Source organism: Salmo salar, chromosome 23 (genome assembly GCF_965601325.2).
Source record: "Salmo salar chromosome 23, fSalSal1, whole genome shotgun sequence".
Taxonomy (NCBI): Eukaryota; Metazoa; Chordata; class Actinopteri; order Salmoniformes; family Salmonidae; genus Salmo; species Salmo salar.
The window spans coordinates 33,143,812-33,158,335 of NC_138313.1; the positions used below are offsets into that span (position 1 = coordinate 33,143,812).

The 14,524-nt window shown below is 41.4% G+C and overlaps 2 protein-coding genes across 3 annotated transcripts in view; both read left to right on the plus strand.

Moving 5' to 3' along the window:
* The first annotated feature begins 765 nt into the window (after window positions 1-765).
* Window positions 766-9,702, plus strand: LOC100194916 (FKBP prolyl isomerase 8). 2 transcript variants are annotated; one of them, XM_045705869.2, is made up of 9 exons: window positions 766-973; window positions 3,001-3,259; window positions 3,361-3,530; window positions 3,718-3,824; window positions 4,599-4,819; window positions 4,891-5,063; window positions 5,160-5,237; window positions 8,369-8,509; window positions 8,661-9,236. In XM_045705869.2, the coding sequence occupies exons 2-9, from the start codon at window positions 3,013-3,015 to the stop codon at window positions 8,745-8,747; spliced, it is 1,224 nt and encodes a 407-aa protein (XP_045561825.1). In that variant the 5' UTR covers window positions 766-973; window positions 3,001-3,012; the 3' UTR covers window positions 8,748-9,236. The 2 variants fall into 2 exon arrangements, with proteins under 2 accessions (XP_045561825.1, NP_001133417.1); NM_001139945.1 differs by having other exon boundaries at window positions 902-973; window positions 3,736-3,824; window positions 8,661-9,702.
* A 759-nt stretch (window positions 9,703-10,461) lies between these two features.
* Window positions 10,462-14,524, plus strand: part of ell (elongation factor RNA polymerase II) — a 46,204-nt gene continuing 42,141 nt past the window's right edge. The window contains exon 1 of the mRNA XM_014169746.3: window positions 10,462-10,683. Coding sequence (XP_014025221.1) covers window positions 10,549-10,683 — 135 coding nt within the window. The 5' untranslated portion in view covers window positions 10,462-10,548. The remainder of the gene's footprint in view (window positions 10,684-14,524) is intronic.

Here is a 14,524-nt window from a genome sequence, read left to right on the forward strand (position 1 = left end):
TTGAAATACATCCACAGGTACACCTCCAATTGGCTCAAATGATGTCAATTAGCCTATCAGAAGCTTCTAAAGCCATGACATCATTTTCTGGAATATTCCAAGCTGTTTAAAGGCACAGTCAACTTAGTGTATGTAAACTTCTGACAAACTGGAATTGTGATACAGTGAATTATAAGTGAAATAATCTGTCTGTAAACAATTGTTGGAAAGATTACTTTTGTCATGCACAAAGTAGATGTCCTAACTGACTTGACAAAACTATAGTTTGTTAACAAGAAATTTGTGGAGTGGTTGAAACACTTAGGTTGGAGTCATTAAAACTAGTTTATGTAAACTTCCGACTTCAACTGCATGTTTGAACCAATGATTTATATATACACTAGATGACTATAGGGGGCACTGTGTTGAAGTCACTGTGTTGGAAATACGTCTATTAATGTCGACATTCGTTTTTGCCACGATTATTCTTTTAAATGATGTGAGTTTAACATAAACATTTAAATATATATATATAACAATTCCTTTAAAGTATAATTTTAGAGATGACTAATGTTAATGTCCCCACTATAACAACAAAAATGCTTAAATACATGTATTTTAGTCCTTGAAACATTTAACTGAAATACTGCAGAATTCCATTCATTCCTATGGAGGACTGCTCCTACTGGGGAGTGCCAATATGACATACTGGCTGCTTCAAACACTCTCAAGGGCCAATACATGTATTTTGCAATCCAGGGTGTGTTTTCATGATTGGTTTGAACCGTCAGGTCATTTGTTTGACTGTCATTGGGAACTACCAATCGTGTGATTGATTAAATATTATAAGCCAATAGAAATACAGAAAAGATGTCAGGCCCAAGGTGAACAGGAAGAGCTTGCTGAATTGACTAAAGGATCAAGCTAAGCTATCATCACAAACTCTTCTTCAATCAAGCGTTCAGTCTATTTACCAAGCATATAATATTTTAAGGTAAGGTGCAATTTAATTGATTCCTTGCTGTCATTTTGTTCTTTTGAACGAAGCAACAGTAAGTCAATTTGTATAAGATAAACTGGCTAGCTAAATACTGTAGCTAAAGTAGTCTCTCAACAAGAAACTTCTCAGAAAGTTCTCGAAACACCCACTGAAATCCTGTACATTCTTATCACCAAAATGGTTAAAAATGTGAACAGTTAGCTAAGTAAGATGGCTAGCTAGCTGTAGTAGTTACCAATAGCTAATGCACAGTGCTAGTTAGCTACATTGCTTGCTAGCTAACGCTTTAATTAGCTAGCTAGCTGTCTGTTTTCTGACGTTTCTCTCAATCAAATCATGCTTTATTTATACATCGCATTTCAGACATGGAATGCAACGCAATGTGCTTTACAGGAAAACAATTATTTAAAAAAAAATTGAAAATAAAAGCTGACATATTTACTACACAACAGACTACACAACACAAACTGAACAACTAAAAAGCACCCTCATGAAAAGCAAAGCTAAAAATATGATTTAAGATCTCTTAAATATGTCCACAGTTTTGGCCCCCCTCATGTTCTATTGCAGGCTATTCCAGAGGCTGGGGACATAGTAACTAAAGGCTGCCTCCATGCCTCTTGGTCCAAGACTTTGTGATAGTTAAAAGGCCAGAGGACCTGAGGGACCTACTGGGTACATAACTTAAAATCATGTCTAACATGTATTTGGGTGCACAGTTGTGGATTGATCTAAAACCAATAGAATAATCTTTAAAGTATTTTCTAAAGCTCACAGGCAGCCAGTGCAGTGTAATGTGTGCTCTCTGTCTGGTCTTGGTCAGTACCCGTGTTGCAGCATTCTGTATGTTTTGCAGTTGACCAATGACTTTCTTGGGCAGACCAGACAAGAGAGCATTACAGTAGTCAAGTTTGCTTGTAATAAAAGCATGGATGAGTTTCTCTGCAACACCCTGAAAGAGAAACGGCTGCATCTTGGCAATGTACCTCATGTGGTAAAAAGCTATTTTGGTCACATTCCTAACGTGTGAGTTGAAATTAAGTTCAGGATCTAAAATAACACTAAGGTTTTTTACCTGGTGTTTAATCTTTTTATTGCCCATGAATTAAAATGTGTGGCTAGATTCTCTCTGCGTTGGCTCCAACAACTGCCTCGGGTTTGTCTTGATTTAGCTGGAGGAAGTGAGCCATCCAATTATTTAAATTACTAATCATTTATCCGTGGAGCTAAAATCCTCTGGTGACAGAAATATAAAGTTATCATCTGTGTAGCATTGAAAATCAATGCTGTGCTTTCTGATAACTCTGCCAAGGGGTAACATGTATATCTGAACAGTACCGGACCCAAAATCGAACTTTGTGGAAAGCCACATGTGATATGTATTTTCTTTGAGTTATGTTCACCAAGGGTGACAACACTCTCGACCGGTTAAATAGGACCTAAACCAATTTAGAACTGGACCGGAGAGAGCAACCCACCTGTCCAGAAGGACATCATGGTCAGTGTAGAATGTATCACTTAAATCCAAGAATCCAAGGACAGAGAGCTGTTTGGCGTCTGTGTTGGCTCTAAGATCACTTACCACTTTAACTAAGGCTGTCTCTTTGCTGTGGTGGGCACAAAAAACAGATTGGAATTTTTCAAAAATATAGTTGTCAGTTAAGTCGTTTAGCTCTTTAAACACCAATTTCTCCAGAATTTTTTTTCTTAAGAATGGAAGGTTGGAGATGACTTTTCTTCAGAAGGGGTTTCACCATAGCAGTTTTTAGTGCAGTGGGAGTGAACGCCATGAACGCCATGCGTCTTCACTGTCATGGTATCTAGCTAACGTTACCAGACCCAGAATCATGGATGAATCTGGCCAAACCACAGCAACCCATTCTTTCCAAACAAGCTACACGGTATGATGCCAGAGAGTGTGTGTGTATAGCCAATAACACCCCTTAATTAGCAGCACAATTTATGCTGCTAACCAAATTACCCCTGTTTATTCTCATCTGTATTTCTAAATTGCGTTGAAGGCATTTCAACAGATGACTGACAAAGAGGAGGTGACGGGTGCAGGGGATAACCCAGAGATGGTTCTCTCAGGGAAGAAGTCAGGGAAAGCCTCGCTGCTGGACAGTGGGGAAGACTTTGAGATGCTGGATGATGACATTGATGACGACCCTCCTCCTTTGGAAGATGCTGGGGGTGGGAAGAAGACTAAAACAGAGGAGCCTGCAGAGGACCAAGACACTGGCACTTCAGCTCCACTAGACGAATGGATGGATATACTAGGTAACAAAATGACCTTTTCTATTTTTAGGTTGAAGAGAAAGGAACATCACTGGGTGACCGTCATCACCATTTGGCATATATTCTCACGTATCTATTTGCAGGTAATGGCCAGCTAAAGAAGAAAGTCCTGCAGGCAGGGAATGGGCCAGACAGCAGGCCCACAAAAGGCCAGAATGTCGTGATTCACCTGAAGACTTCACTGGCTGATGGGACTCTTATAGAAGAGCAACCTGAGCTCTCTTTCACTCTGGGAGATGGTGATGTCATCCAGGTACATTCTACTCAGTATTTTAAGTGAAGGCAAATCCGATCTGATTGCATACAATGTAGTGATGATGTTAGTAGATCTCAGAAGTGTAAATGGGTGAAATGTGTATTTCAAGTTCAGTGTCGAGTTTATATTCACCAGCAATGCATCCAAACCAAGATGGTGAGAAGTGTAGTAATCAGGCTTTAAGTCTGTTGTGCTCTCGCAGGCTCTGGATCTCACAGTGCAGCTCATGGAAATGAGGGAGAAGGCCCTCGTCCAAGCCAATGCTAAATATGCATACGGTGCCTTGGGGAGGTATGGAGGATTTCTTAATCTTGCTGGTTCTTTGTGGTTTCACTGGCATGTCTTGTTACCCAAACAAGCCATCTATTCTGAGATTGTAATTTCCTATAAAGATAACTCTGAAATTCTCCCTATGCTTCATGAAGTCGGAGTAGATATCATGAACTTGTGCCTGATATGGTTCTTTGTAGCTGCACCTCTTAAGGGGAGCATAGCTAAACACCTCAGCCCTCTTCCATTCTCAGAAAGAGCAGTGAGTGAAATGGTGCATACCACCCTGCATCCCACTGCTGGCTTGCTTCTGAAACTCAGCAGGGTTGGTCCTGGATGGGAGACCAGATGCTGTTGGAAGTGGTGTTGGAGGGCCAGTAGGAGGCACCCTTTCCTCTGGTCTAAAAAAATATCCCAATGCCCCAGGGCAGTGATTGGGGACATTGCCCTGTGTAGGGTGCCGTCTTTCGGGTGGGACGTTAAACGGGTGTCCTGAATCTCTGTGGTCACTAAAGATCCCATGGCACTTATCATAAGAGTAGGGGTGTTAACCCTGGTGTCCTGGCTAAATTCCCAATCTGGTCCTCATACCATCATGGTCCCCATAATCATCTGCAGCTTCCAATTGGCTCATTCCTCTCCCCTGTAACTATTCCTAGGTCGTTGCTGTAAATTGTGTCCTCAGTCAACTTACCTGGTAAAATAAATGTAAAAATATCTAGAGCTCAGTGCTTATACTACACGTCCTGACTTTGCTCTCTGTGTGCTCTGTGCCCTGGCCTTCGCCGCTGGCAGTCTTGCCCCTGAGGTGCCTCCCAATGCGGAGTTGGCCCTGGAGGTCCAGCTGCTTGATGCCACTGAGGCCCCCGACCTTGAGCTCCTGTCCCCAAAGGAGAGGATCGCCCTGGCTGGGCAGAAGAGGGAGAGGGGCAATGTCTACTACCAGAGAGCGGACTATGCCTTTGCTGTTAACTCTTATGGCATCGCCCTGCAGATCACGGAGTCCAGCTCTAAAGGTGACAGAGATGTGTTTTTGGATGGGGCTGGGCTCCCTGTAGCTTACTGATGCTGTGTGTGTCTGTTTCAGTGGACATTAGCCCGGAGGAAGAGGAGGAGCTGATGGACGTGAAGGTGAAGTGTCTAAACAACATGGCAGCTGCCCAGCTCAAGTTGGATCACTACGAAGCAGCACTACGGTCCTGCGTTTCAGTACTGGCCCACCAGCCAGACAACATAAAAGCCCTATTCCGCAAAGGCAAGGTAGGTCTTACACAACTGACCAGTTGTGTATGTGTAATTGTGAATATGAATGTCCATCTCTGAAAGTATCACCATGGACTACATCTGCATCTCTAGGTATTGGCCTTGCAAGGGGAATATGCTGAAGCTATAAAGATTTTGAAGAGGGCCCTGAAGTTGGAACCAAGTAACAAGGTATTGCACTCCACCTTCACAAAAACATTATTTAGAAAGATGTAGAACGTAAACACATTTTCAGGACCACATGTTGTTGCAGTTTTCGCTTACATCCACCAGGTGGTACCACATTCTCTAATATTGATGACAAGGGAAACCAGGTGGACTGCATACTCATTTTGTTGGATCTGAGTTTGTTGTCGCTGTAAATAGGTTGGTTCCTCTTCCCAGGTGATATCCAAAGCATTGCTTAGACATGAGGGTCAGTGAACGGGGCAATCTGACAGAGCGCACTACAGAGTGTGGGCTTCTTGGACCGGCTGCATGTTAATACTTACCACTCATGTCCAACCCTCTTTTTTTTTCTTCAGTCCTGCACACCAACCTGTGAAATCGTGCTTTCGCTGAATGTCTTTTATAAATGTCCCATACAGTGTGTTTTGTTTCTCGGGCTCTAATGTAGTGCACAAGTGTGTTTTGTGGGTGGTTAAGAATTTTCAGTGGTTCATGGGGCTCCCGAGTGGCACAGCGGTCTAAAGCACTGCATCTCAGTGCTTGAGGCGTCACTTCAGACACCCTGGTTCGAATCCAGGCTGTATCACAACCGGCTGTGATTGGGAGTCCCATAGGGCGTTGCTCAATTGGCCCAGCTTTGTTTGGGTTTAGCTGATGTAGGCCATCATTGTAAATAAGAATTTGTTCTTAACTGACTTGCCTAGTTAAACACATTTCTATTTTATTTTTTTTATCTTCCATTAGCACTAGGCATGCTCTTGCCATCTGAACTGGGATGCAGAGTGCACCACTGACGAGTTGGTTGTATACTCTCTAAAGTGTAGCTACCCGGGCATGTTTGGTGGTGTTTTCGCTGAAGTGTTTAAGATTAAGAGCAATAAACCATTACAGATATAATTTCAAGGGTCTAGATTAAAAGCTTGCAGATTTAGATTAAGAAATGTTGGTCCACTCCCTACTTCTCATTTTTTTTATGGATGTTATTGTTTTCTTGTCCGAATAAAAGCTAATTGCGTTTACTTAATTTCATTTATCTTCTTTTTTTGTGAAATGGGGAAAGATGACAAGAACGGCAGCAGTTATGTCATTTCTGTCTTCAAACATTACTGGTGTGTATTGTCGTGGTCAAAAGTGTTGAATGACACATATTAATTTTCAGTCTGCTGCCTCAGTTTGTATGATGGCAATTTGTATATACTCCAGAATGTTATGAAGAGTGATCAGATGAATTGCAATTAATTGCAAAGTCCCTCTTTGCCATGCTAATTAATTGAATCTCAAAATAACATTTCCACAGCATTTCAGCTCTGCCACAAAAGGACCAGCTGACTTCATGTCAGTGATTCTCTCGTTAACACAGGTGAGAGTGTTGTCGAGGACAAGGCTGGAGATCACTCTGTCATGCTGATTGAGTTCGAATAAGACTGGAAGCTTCAAAAAGAGGGTGGTGCTTGGAATCATTGCTCTTCCTCTGTCAACCATGGTTTCCTGCAAGGAAACGCGTGCCGTCATCATTGCTTTGCACAAAACGGCTTCACAGGCAAGGATATTGCTGCCAGTAAGATTGCACCTCAATCAACCATTTATTGGATCATCAAGAACTTCAAGGAGAGCAGTTCAAATGTTGTGAAGAAGGCTTCAGGGTGCCCAAGGAAGTCCAGCAAGCGCCAGGACCGTCTCCTAAAGTTGATTCAGCTGCGGGAACGGGGCACCACCAGTACAGAGCTTGCTCAAGAATGGCAGCAGGCAGGTGTGAGTGCATCTGCACGCACAGTGAGGCGAAGACTTGTGGAGGATGGCCTGGTGTCAAGAAGGGCAGCAAAGAAGCCACTTCTCTCCAGGAAAAACATTAGGGACAGACTGATATTCTGCAAAAGGTACAGTGATTGGACTGCTGAGGACTGGGGTAAAGTCATTTTCTCGGATGAATCCCTTTTCCGATTGTTTGGGGCATCTGGAAAAAAGCTTGTCCGGAGAAGACAAGGTGAGCGCTACCATCAGTCCTGTGTCATGCCAACAGTAAAGCATCCTGAGACCATTCATGTGTGGGGTTGCTTCTTGGCTGAGGGAGTGGGCTCACTCACAATTTTGCCTAAGAACACAGTCATGAATAAAGAATGGTACCAACACATCCTCCGAGAGCAACTTCTCCCAACCATCCAGGAACAGTTTGGTGACGAACAATGCCTTTTCCAGCATGATGGAGGACCTTGCCATAAGGCAAAAGTGATAACTAAGTGGCTCGGGGAACAAAACATTGATATTTTGGGTCCATGGCCAGGAAACTCCCCAGACCTTAATCCCATTGAGAACTTGTGGTCAATCCTCAAGAGGCGGGTGGACAAACAAAAACACACAAACTCCAAGCATTGATTATGCAAGAATGGGCTGCCATCAGTCAGGATGTGGCCCAGAAGTTAATTGACAGCATGCCAGGGTGGATTTACGGGGTTCTTGAAAAAGAAGGGTCAACACTGCAAATATTGACTCTTTTCATCAACGTCATGTAATTGTCAAAAGCCTTTGACACTTATGAAATGCTTGTAATTATACTTCAGTATTCCATAGTAACATCTGACAAAAATATCTAAAGACCGCAGACCTTTCGTGAAAATTAATATTTGTGTCATTCTCAACTTTTGGCCACGACTATACATGATCCGAAGCATTGCAACATGGGAAAGCCAAGGGGGTCCTGTAGAAACGTAATACTGTCAAGCACCTATTTAGTCTTAGCAGCAGTGGGAGAGGAGACTAAGAGCAGAGACTTACCCAAAGTCTCTACCTTCCTCGGTCCACAACACAGTGCCAGTAAGTGGCGCCTCAGAGGCTGTATAAGACATTTTGACCAATGCTGTGAAAATGTCCTAAATTGCCAACTTACCAACCCTTCAGAGGAATGAGTCAGAGACTTGATATAAAGTAATGTCTTTTTTTATTTTTTAATAGCAAGCATATGAAATTCACAGTAGCATCAAGGGCCAATAATCAAGCCATTTGCAGTTACCAGAACACCTGACGATTATGGTGCCATTGGGAAAGTGTTATGAGTGAATGTGTATGATATACACATGTGCGTGGGGTAGAGTAGTACGCCTGCAGCTTATTCTCACACCTTCTATCTCCTGGGGTAGACCATCCACGCCGAACTCTCCAAGCTGGTGAAGAAGCACTCGGAGCAGAAAGGCGCAGAGCAGGCCATGTACAAGAAGATGCTAGGCAACCCAGCCAGCGGCAGCAGCGGCATGCAGAAACACCAGGCCAAGTCGTCATGGGTGAGACTGTCCTCTCAAGCTTCACCTGCTCATGTCAACAAACTGATGCTGGCATTAACACAATATTTGATTTAAAATCAGCTGTGGCTCAGAAATTGATTTATTCCAGGTGTCAACGGAAAGCCTTACATTTCTTGTATATTGTCCACAGGTTGTCAGCTGGAAATGGCTCTTTGGTGCCACTGCAGTAGCCATTGGAGGTGTCGCCTTGTCAGTTGTCATAGCTGCCAGAAATTAGATGAGACCAATACTTTTCTGGTGATTGCCTGCTCCGTGCAAAGTGGGACCCACATAAAGCAACTGGACATCTGGCAGTGCTGTTTGGAACTAAAAAAACTAACAAAAATAAAGGGACAAATGGGTTTTGTCACCTCTTTAGTGTGGCTGTCCATAGGTTTCTCACACTATTCTGTCACTCCTTGGGAGAAGGATAATTATATGTGACAAATACTATACAATCAATATTTATATATGAAATGTTCTAAGTACTTTTCAAATGTATGTACGTCCATTTGACAGACACTAATTGTCAATTGCTGCCAATGTCTTGAGCTGCTCTAGCAGTGACTCTAAATATGAATTGATTGGTTGCGTACTCTGAAATTATAATTCTAGGAATGATCTGTCAATTTATTTAAAATCAGCTAATGTGATGTGGTCATGTTTTTTTAAAGCATAAGATTGTACAATTCTGTTATTGTGTTAAAAAAAATAATTGTTAAAGGTATTCTGCTCTTGTTTGTTTATTGGGATGGTGCCAATGGGGGGGGGGTTTATGGGATTAATCTAGATGGTGTATTATCTGGCCCTGTGATCCACACTCAGACAGTCTTGGTCAATGAACTGTCACATTCCTTTAAAACCCATGCTTTAATATATAATTTGTTATTTAAAAAGTAAATGGAGTGTACTTCACTATTGATGATTCTGAGACCAAACTTTGACATTCTAATACCAATTTTAGGTTTGGTCACTTTGCTTGTTTTGTAGTTTTTGACAACCGTTAAATGTGAATAGTGTTTCTATTTTGTTCTATAATTTTGTTGTCACAAATGAGAAATCTATTGTTTTTTTTCTACAATAGACCATATGTAAAAAGATGAGAAATGTTGCAGATATTTGTTGCTTTTGAGTTTCTCACGTTCTCATTTGTTGCTTTTGTATTTATTTCAATAAAAGTTTGTTGACTCTTACTATGAGCCATGTAGCCTTTAGTATTGCAACGACCCTAGGTTTATAAGCATGGATATCGATGCTGTTTCATTACAGTATTATCAACCTTCTGGAATCTAATCTTGAAGTTGTCTTGTCACCCATACAACTGTCAAGCTATCTTTGACAGGTTGGGAGTACTTCTTCACCTCTGTTATTACAGTTCATAGACTCTATGCCTACACAATTGGGTCAAATTGAATGCTCGCCACTGTTACTGTCTTAGTAAATGGATTGACAGCACTACCGAAGGTAGAGACCAGTGTACAGTGAGTGGTGTTTTTTGTGTCCTTGATTTTGTTTATTTTGTATTGTTTGACCCTCTGCTCCTTTCAACATAAACTGTATCTGTCTGAAGACCGATAGTCATTTAGTGTTTCCTCTCATGTTCCATTTCTTTGGTACCAATGTGTTAGACTGGACATTCCCAACTCATGGATTCAGTGAGACATTGACGTCTCGTTGACGTAGTCCAGTGACCTGTTTCCTTCTTCCTTCCTACGCACGTCTCTGATATGCTTTCCATTGGTAACCAGTGGTCAGACATGCCTCATGTTTCAATTATTCATATTTTATCTTCAGTGCTTCATTATATTGAAGTAAAGAGACAGTTTATGATAAATCCTCCCGATAAATATGACGAACTTATTTGTCGCGCGTAAATGTTATGTTTATATAATATATTGTTGAGCATGTTTCAATGTATTAACTTATGACTTCATCACGCCGTGTACGTAACATGTATATTCATTAGAAAGCTGTGGGAGTTTTTCTGCGTTTACGACAGAGTGCTGCTCGTGCGCGAGCGTGGAGGCAATGGTAGCAAGATGGCGGCGTTGAAGGAGGAGCAGTGCTACGGACTGTCCTGTGGACGAGTGAGCAATGGCAGTAATGTCTCCGTCTTTCACGTAAAACTCACTGACAGCGCCTTGAGGGCATTTGAAGGTTACCAGAGTAGCAAGGTAATTGAATAACTCAAGTAAATGTAACTACATATTAGGTATATTTTGCTCGTTGGCTGACAGAGCTAGCTGGTTAGCAACTGGCTACTTCGCTGACATGCCAGCAAGCTTCATTAACTCGATAGCCAGCGTTACTATTTTATTTAGCTAGCTACACGAGTTAGATGCATGTTTGTTACTACACACCAACTAGTCATTTTAGGATTACCGTTCAGCTACCTTTTTAAATGAACCCAGTGTTAAACGAGGCTGGTAGCTTTCAGTGTGTGTGTTTTCAATATAAAACTCTAGCCAATCAGCCTTTTATAAGACATGCTAGCTAACGTAACAAGTGCGCTAGCTATGTTGGCAAGCAAACTAAGAATTCAGCAAGGATTCAGGTTGCTAGTTAATTAGGTGTCTAGTTTTTCCATTACCACCGTTAATTGGAACGATCAAAATGGTCAACTTGATCAGCCAACTAGCAAACATTTGCATAACGTTGCAAACTAGGGTAATGTAACTAACGTTCGCTTACCAGCCAATTAGTTAAGTTAGCTAGCTTTGATGTTATACCTTTGATTTAGGGTCAGTAATGAAGCTAGGGGCGTATCACAACCAACTACCTAAAAACATAACTAGCCATGTAGTGATGTTGAACAGCGATCGATGACATTTGGCAAAGTTTAGTAGGAAACGTTAGGCTTGGTAAGTTTGCTGAACTGACGCTAAACTCAGGCGAGCAATGTCGTTTGTTCAACGTTATCTAGCTAACTAGCCATGTATGAATTGCAGTCAACAAGTGAAGTGCAATAAAACCCTTGCGTTACGTTGCTATGCTTATATTACTTCTGGCAGACGTGAAAAGTGAGACATCTTGGAGGCTAGCCACCAGTAGCCCAAATTACCATACCGAGCTTGCTGTATTTTTTTTGTCAGTTTAACCTTCCACTTACAGCATTTCCCTGACTGATTTTATTCTTTTTATTTTTTTTTGCCAGCTGGTAAATAATGTTCTTGTGATAATGTTATTCAGTCATGGACTTTGAGTTGTTTTGAATTGCTAGCGAGATAGATATATATATGGTTCCCACCCTACATTGATGCTGGCCATCTATTTTATTCTATATTTGACTGAGAAAAGCCTGGCAGGCCAGGAAACCAACTACAAGGTTTGTGTTCATGCACATCTAGCTACAGTCTAACAAACCCAGTAGTATGGCAAGTAGTTTTATGATTCTTGTCTTTAAATTTATTGAGTTAGGGAAGAGGAAGTGGCCAACATAACCAGTGTGCTTTGAAACCGTTTGAAAAGAAAAGAAAATATTAGCTACCTAGCATGATAACGCTATGCAGTGTCCTTGATGTAGCTAATAAGAACATAGATGGTATCCTGCTGGGCTTTTCTTTGAAAAATATGGCCTATTAGTATTACAACATTTTATTTGTAACACGTGCTAATCATGCTCCAAATATGTGGTAATCATGCTGTTCATGCACATTTTTGCCCACTAAAGAAACATTGATTTAAAGACTACATTGTTAGTTACAGTTGATTTTGGCTACACAAATATTGTACATTTAAGGGTTTGAAATTACAGTAATCTGTGTATGGGATTTGTGCTTGAGAAATGTATTTTGTGATGCCTAGTCAGTGGAGAACTGGCCAATTCTGTTGAATGAAACCTGCAGTCGTTCAGCTGGAGGGATAGTACCATAGCTTTTCTCTTTTATTTCCCTACCCGAGCTTGGCTCTGATTTCAGAGGATGCAGACATTACGCAGCTTTGTAGTTGATGAATAGAGGCACTTTTTTACGCCTTTCATCCCCAGGCTCCATTGTCCACTGTACTGTTGTCTAATTGCCAATTTGTGGGAATCTGGCTTTTTTTGTGGCTGTGCTTACTGCACACATGAGTTAAAGATACAGCCTCTTATTATTTTTTAACTCTGTATCGTTGGGAAGGTGTCGTAAGCAAGCATTTCACGGTAAAGTCTACACTAGTTGTGTTTGGCGCATGTAACAAACATTTGATTCTTAGTACAAGGGCTGGGAATTGCCTGGGACCTCACAATAGGATATTAATACTACACTTAGGTGCTGATAAGTATTGCGGTTCTCACAATTTTGTATGTATTGTGATTGACATCGGTAACGACCCCAGCCCCCAATCACTACTTAGTATGATGTTTTCATATTGGAGTATCTGCTGATTGATTGAGGTGTTGAAATCTATCCCACTTGAAGTCTTTTTACAGTTGATATGCAAGTCCTCCTGTACAGACATGCCTGAGTAAGCACTTAAACTATGTCATTGTATACCTTTTCCTATATTCACTGGTGTTTAAGAATAAACCCTTAGTCACAGTTTGGCCTAGTTAGACATCTTTTTTTCCTGTTAGAGGAGGGAGCCATTGATTCCCTTTTGACCCCACCCCCCTCAGTATGGAGCACTGTGGTTTGGAAGCTGGGAGGGGTGAGAGGTCAAACTTGCATCATTTAGGGGGTGTTGTCCCTCAGCCGCAGCCCTGTAGTCGACTGGCCACAGAGACAAAAACACAATAAGAGCCGTCTTGAAAGAGCTCATAAACCACAAAGAAGGGAGGGAAGTTAAGATGACAAGCAATGCCTTGTGCTCCAGTCTTGATATCTGTGCCCAGGATAAACAGCTGGGAAGTGATTTCCCAAGGTCTGGCTGGTCCCTTTTTCTCTGTCTGGGGAGTTCTGTGTCTATTCCAAACACACAGTAGAATTACTTAAATATTTTATTGTAGTTTTGTAGATTAAATAGTTAAGCACTGCCTCTGGCCCTATATTGACCAGGAGGAAATCGATAACACTTTTAAGGTGTTCACCCATAAAATGATTAATTAATTCAAGGTTTATACAAATGGAGAATTGCTTCAGAAAAACACTAATCCAAACCCCATGTCTTTGCCATATATGGTTCAAAAGTTACATATTTACTCTGAGAATTTAGCATGTTTAGAGGTGGAATGGAATGTCATCATGGGCATGATTAAAAAGTGGTCACTGCTCAATAGAACTCTGGCCCTGTTTCGCGGCAGAACGCCAATAACTTAGCTTGTCAGCTGACATTCAAACTAGTGGCTATAGGTTCGTGAGTGAAAACATGGGCTTTTTCTAAATGACATCTGCTGAATATAAAACAAAGTGTGGACTAAATATATATTTAAGACTGAATTTCAATATCTGAACTCGGACAATCTGTTCCTTTTTTCATTGTGTATTTCTGAGTCTTGCCCGTTAAATCGCTATAGAAATGGCCTCTCAATGTAGATTGATCGCCAAGGATCTGGAAATGAAAATGACGACCTATTAAATTGATTTTGATTGGTCCAACCCACAGAAACACCTACAAATGGTACCACCTGCCAACGCCAAATATGGAGGAGATGCAACCAAGAGCAGCACGGTCAAAACAAGCAACTGTCACAGGAAATTAAACCTCTTATTTAATCAACACTGTCAAGTACATTAAGGTTACAATATTGTAGAGAGCAATCTAATTAATTCTGAGAGGGCAAAGAACTACGTTTTGACATTTCGTCGCACCCTCTTGAATTGCCCTGTTTTTCTCTACATTCTAGAGCAGTGAGTGAACCCCCAAACATATGGCATATAAAAAGTTTAGTTTTAACACCGTGTCCTTTTTCACCATCCAGTGATTCATTCTTTCTTTGTCTAGGTCAAGTCCTACTCAGAGAATGGTATTATAATATACAGCCTTTAGAGCATTGTGCAATAGTCCTCAGGTAGCATGGCAGACAGACTGTTATCCATGTCTGATGTGAGCAGTGCCAATGTCAACCCGTTGCTCTGTTTGCACATCTGATCAGAA

Excerpts from the sequence above, each read along its gene's own strand:
- LOC100194916 (XM_045705869.2), top strand. The coding sequence starts at position 3,013 with ATGACTGACAAAGAGGAGGTGACGGGTGCAGGGGATAACCCAGAGATG. Across the intron at positions 4,820-4,890 it reads CACGGAGTCCAGCTCTAAAG|TGGACATTAGCCCGGAGGAA; the intron begins GTGACAGAGATG and ends TGTCTGTTTCAG. Across the intron at positions 8,510-8,660 it reads ACCAGGCCAAGTCGTCATGG|GTTGTCAGCTGGAAATGGCT; the intron begins GTGAGACTGTCC and ends TATTGTCCACAG.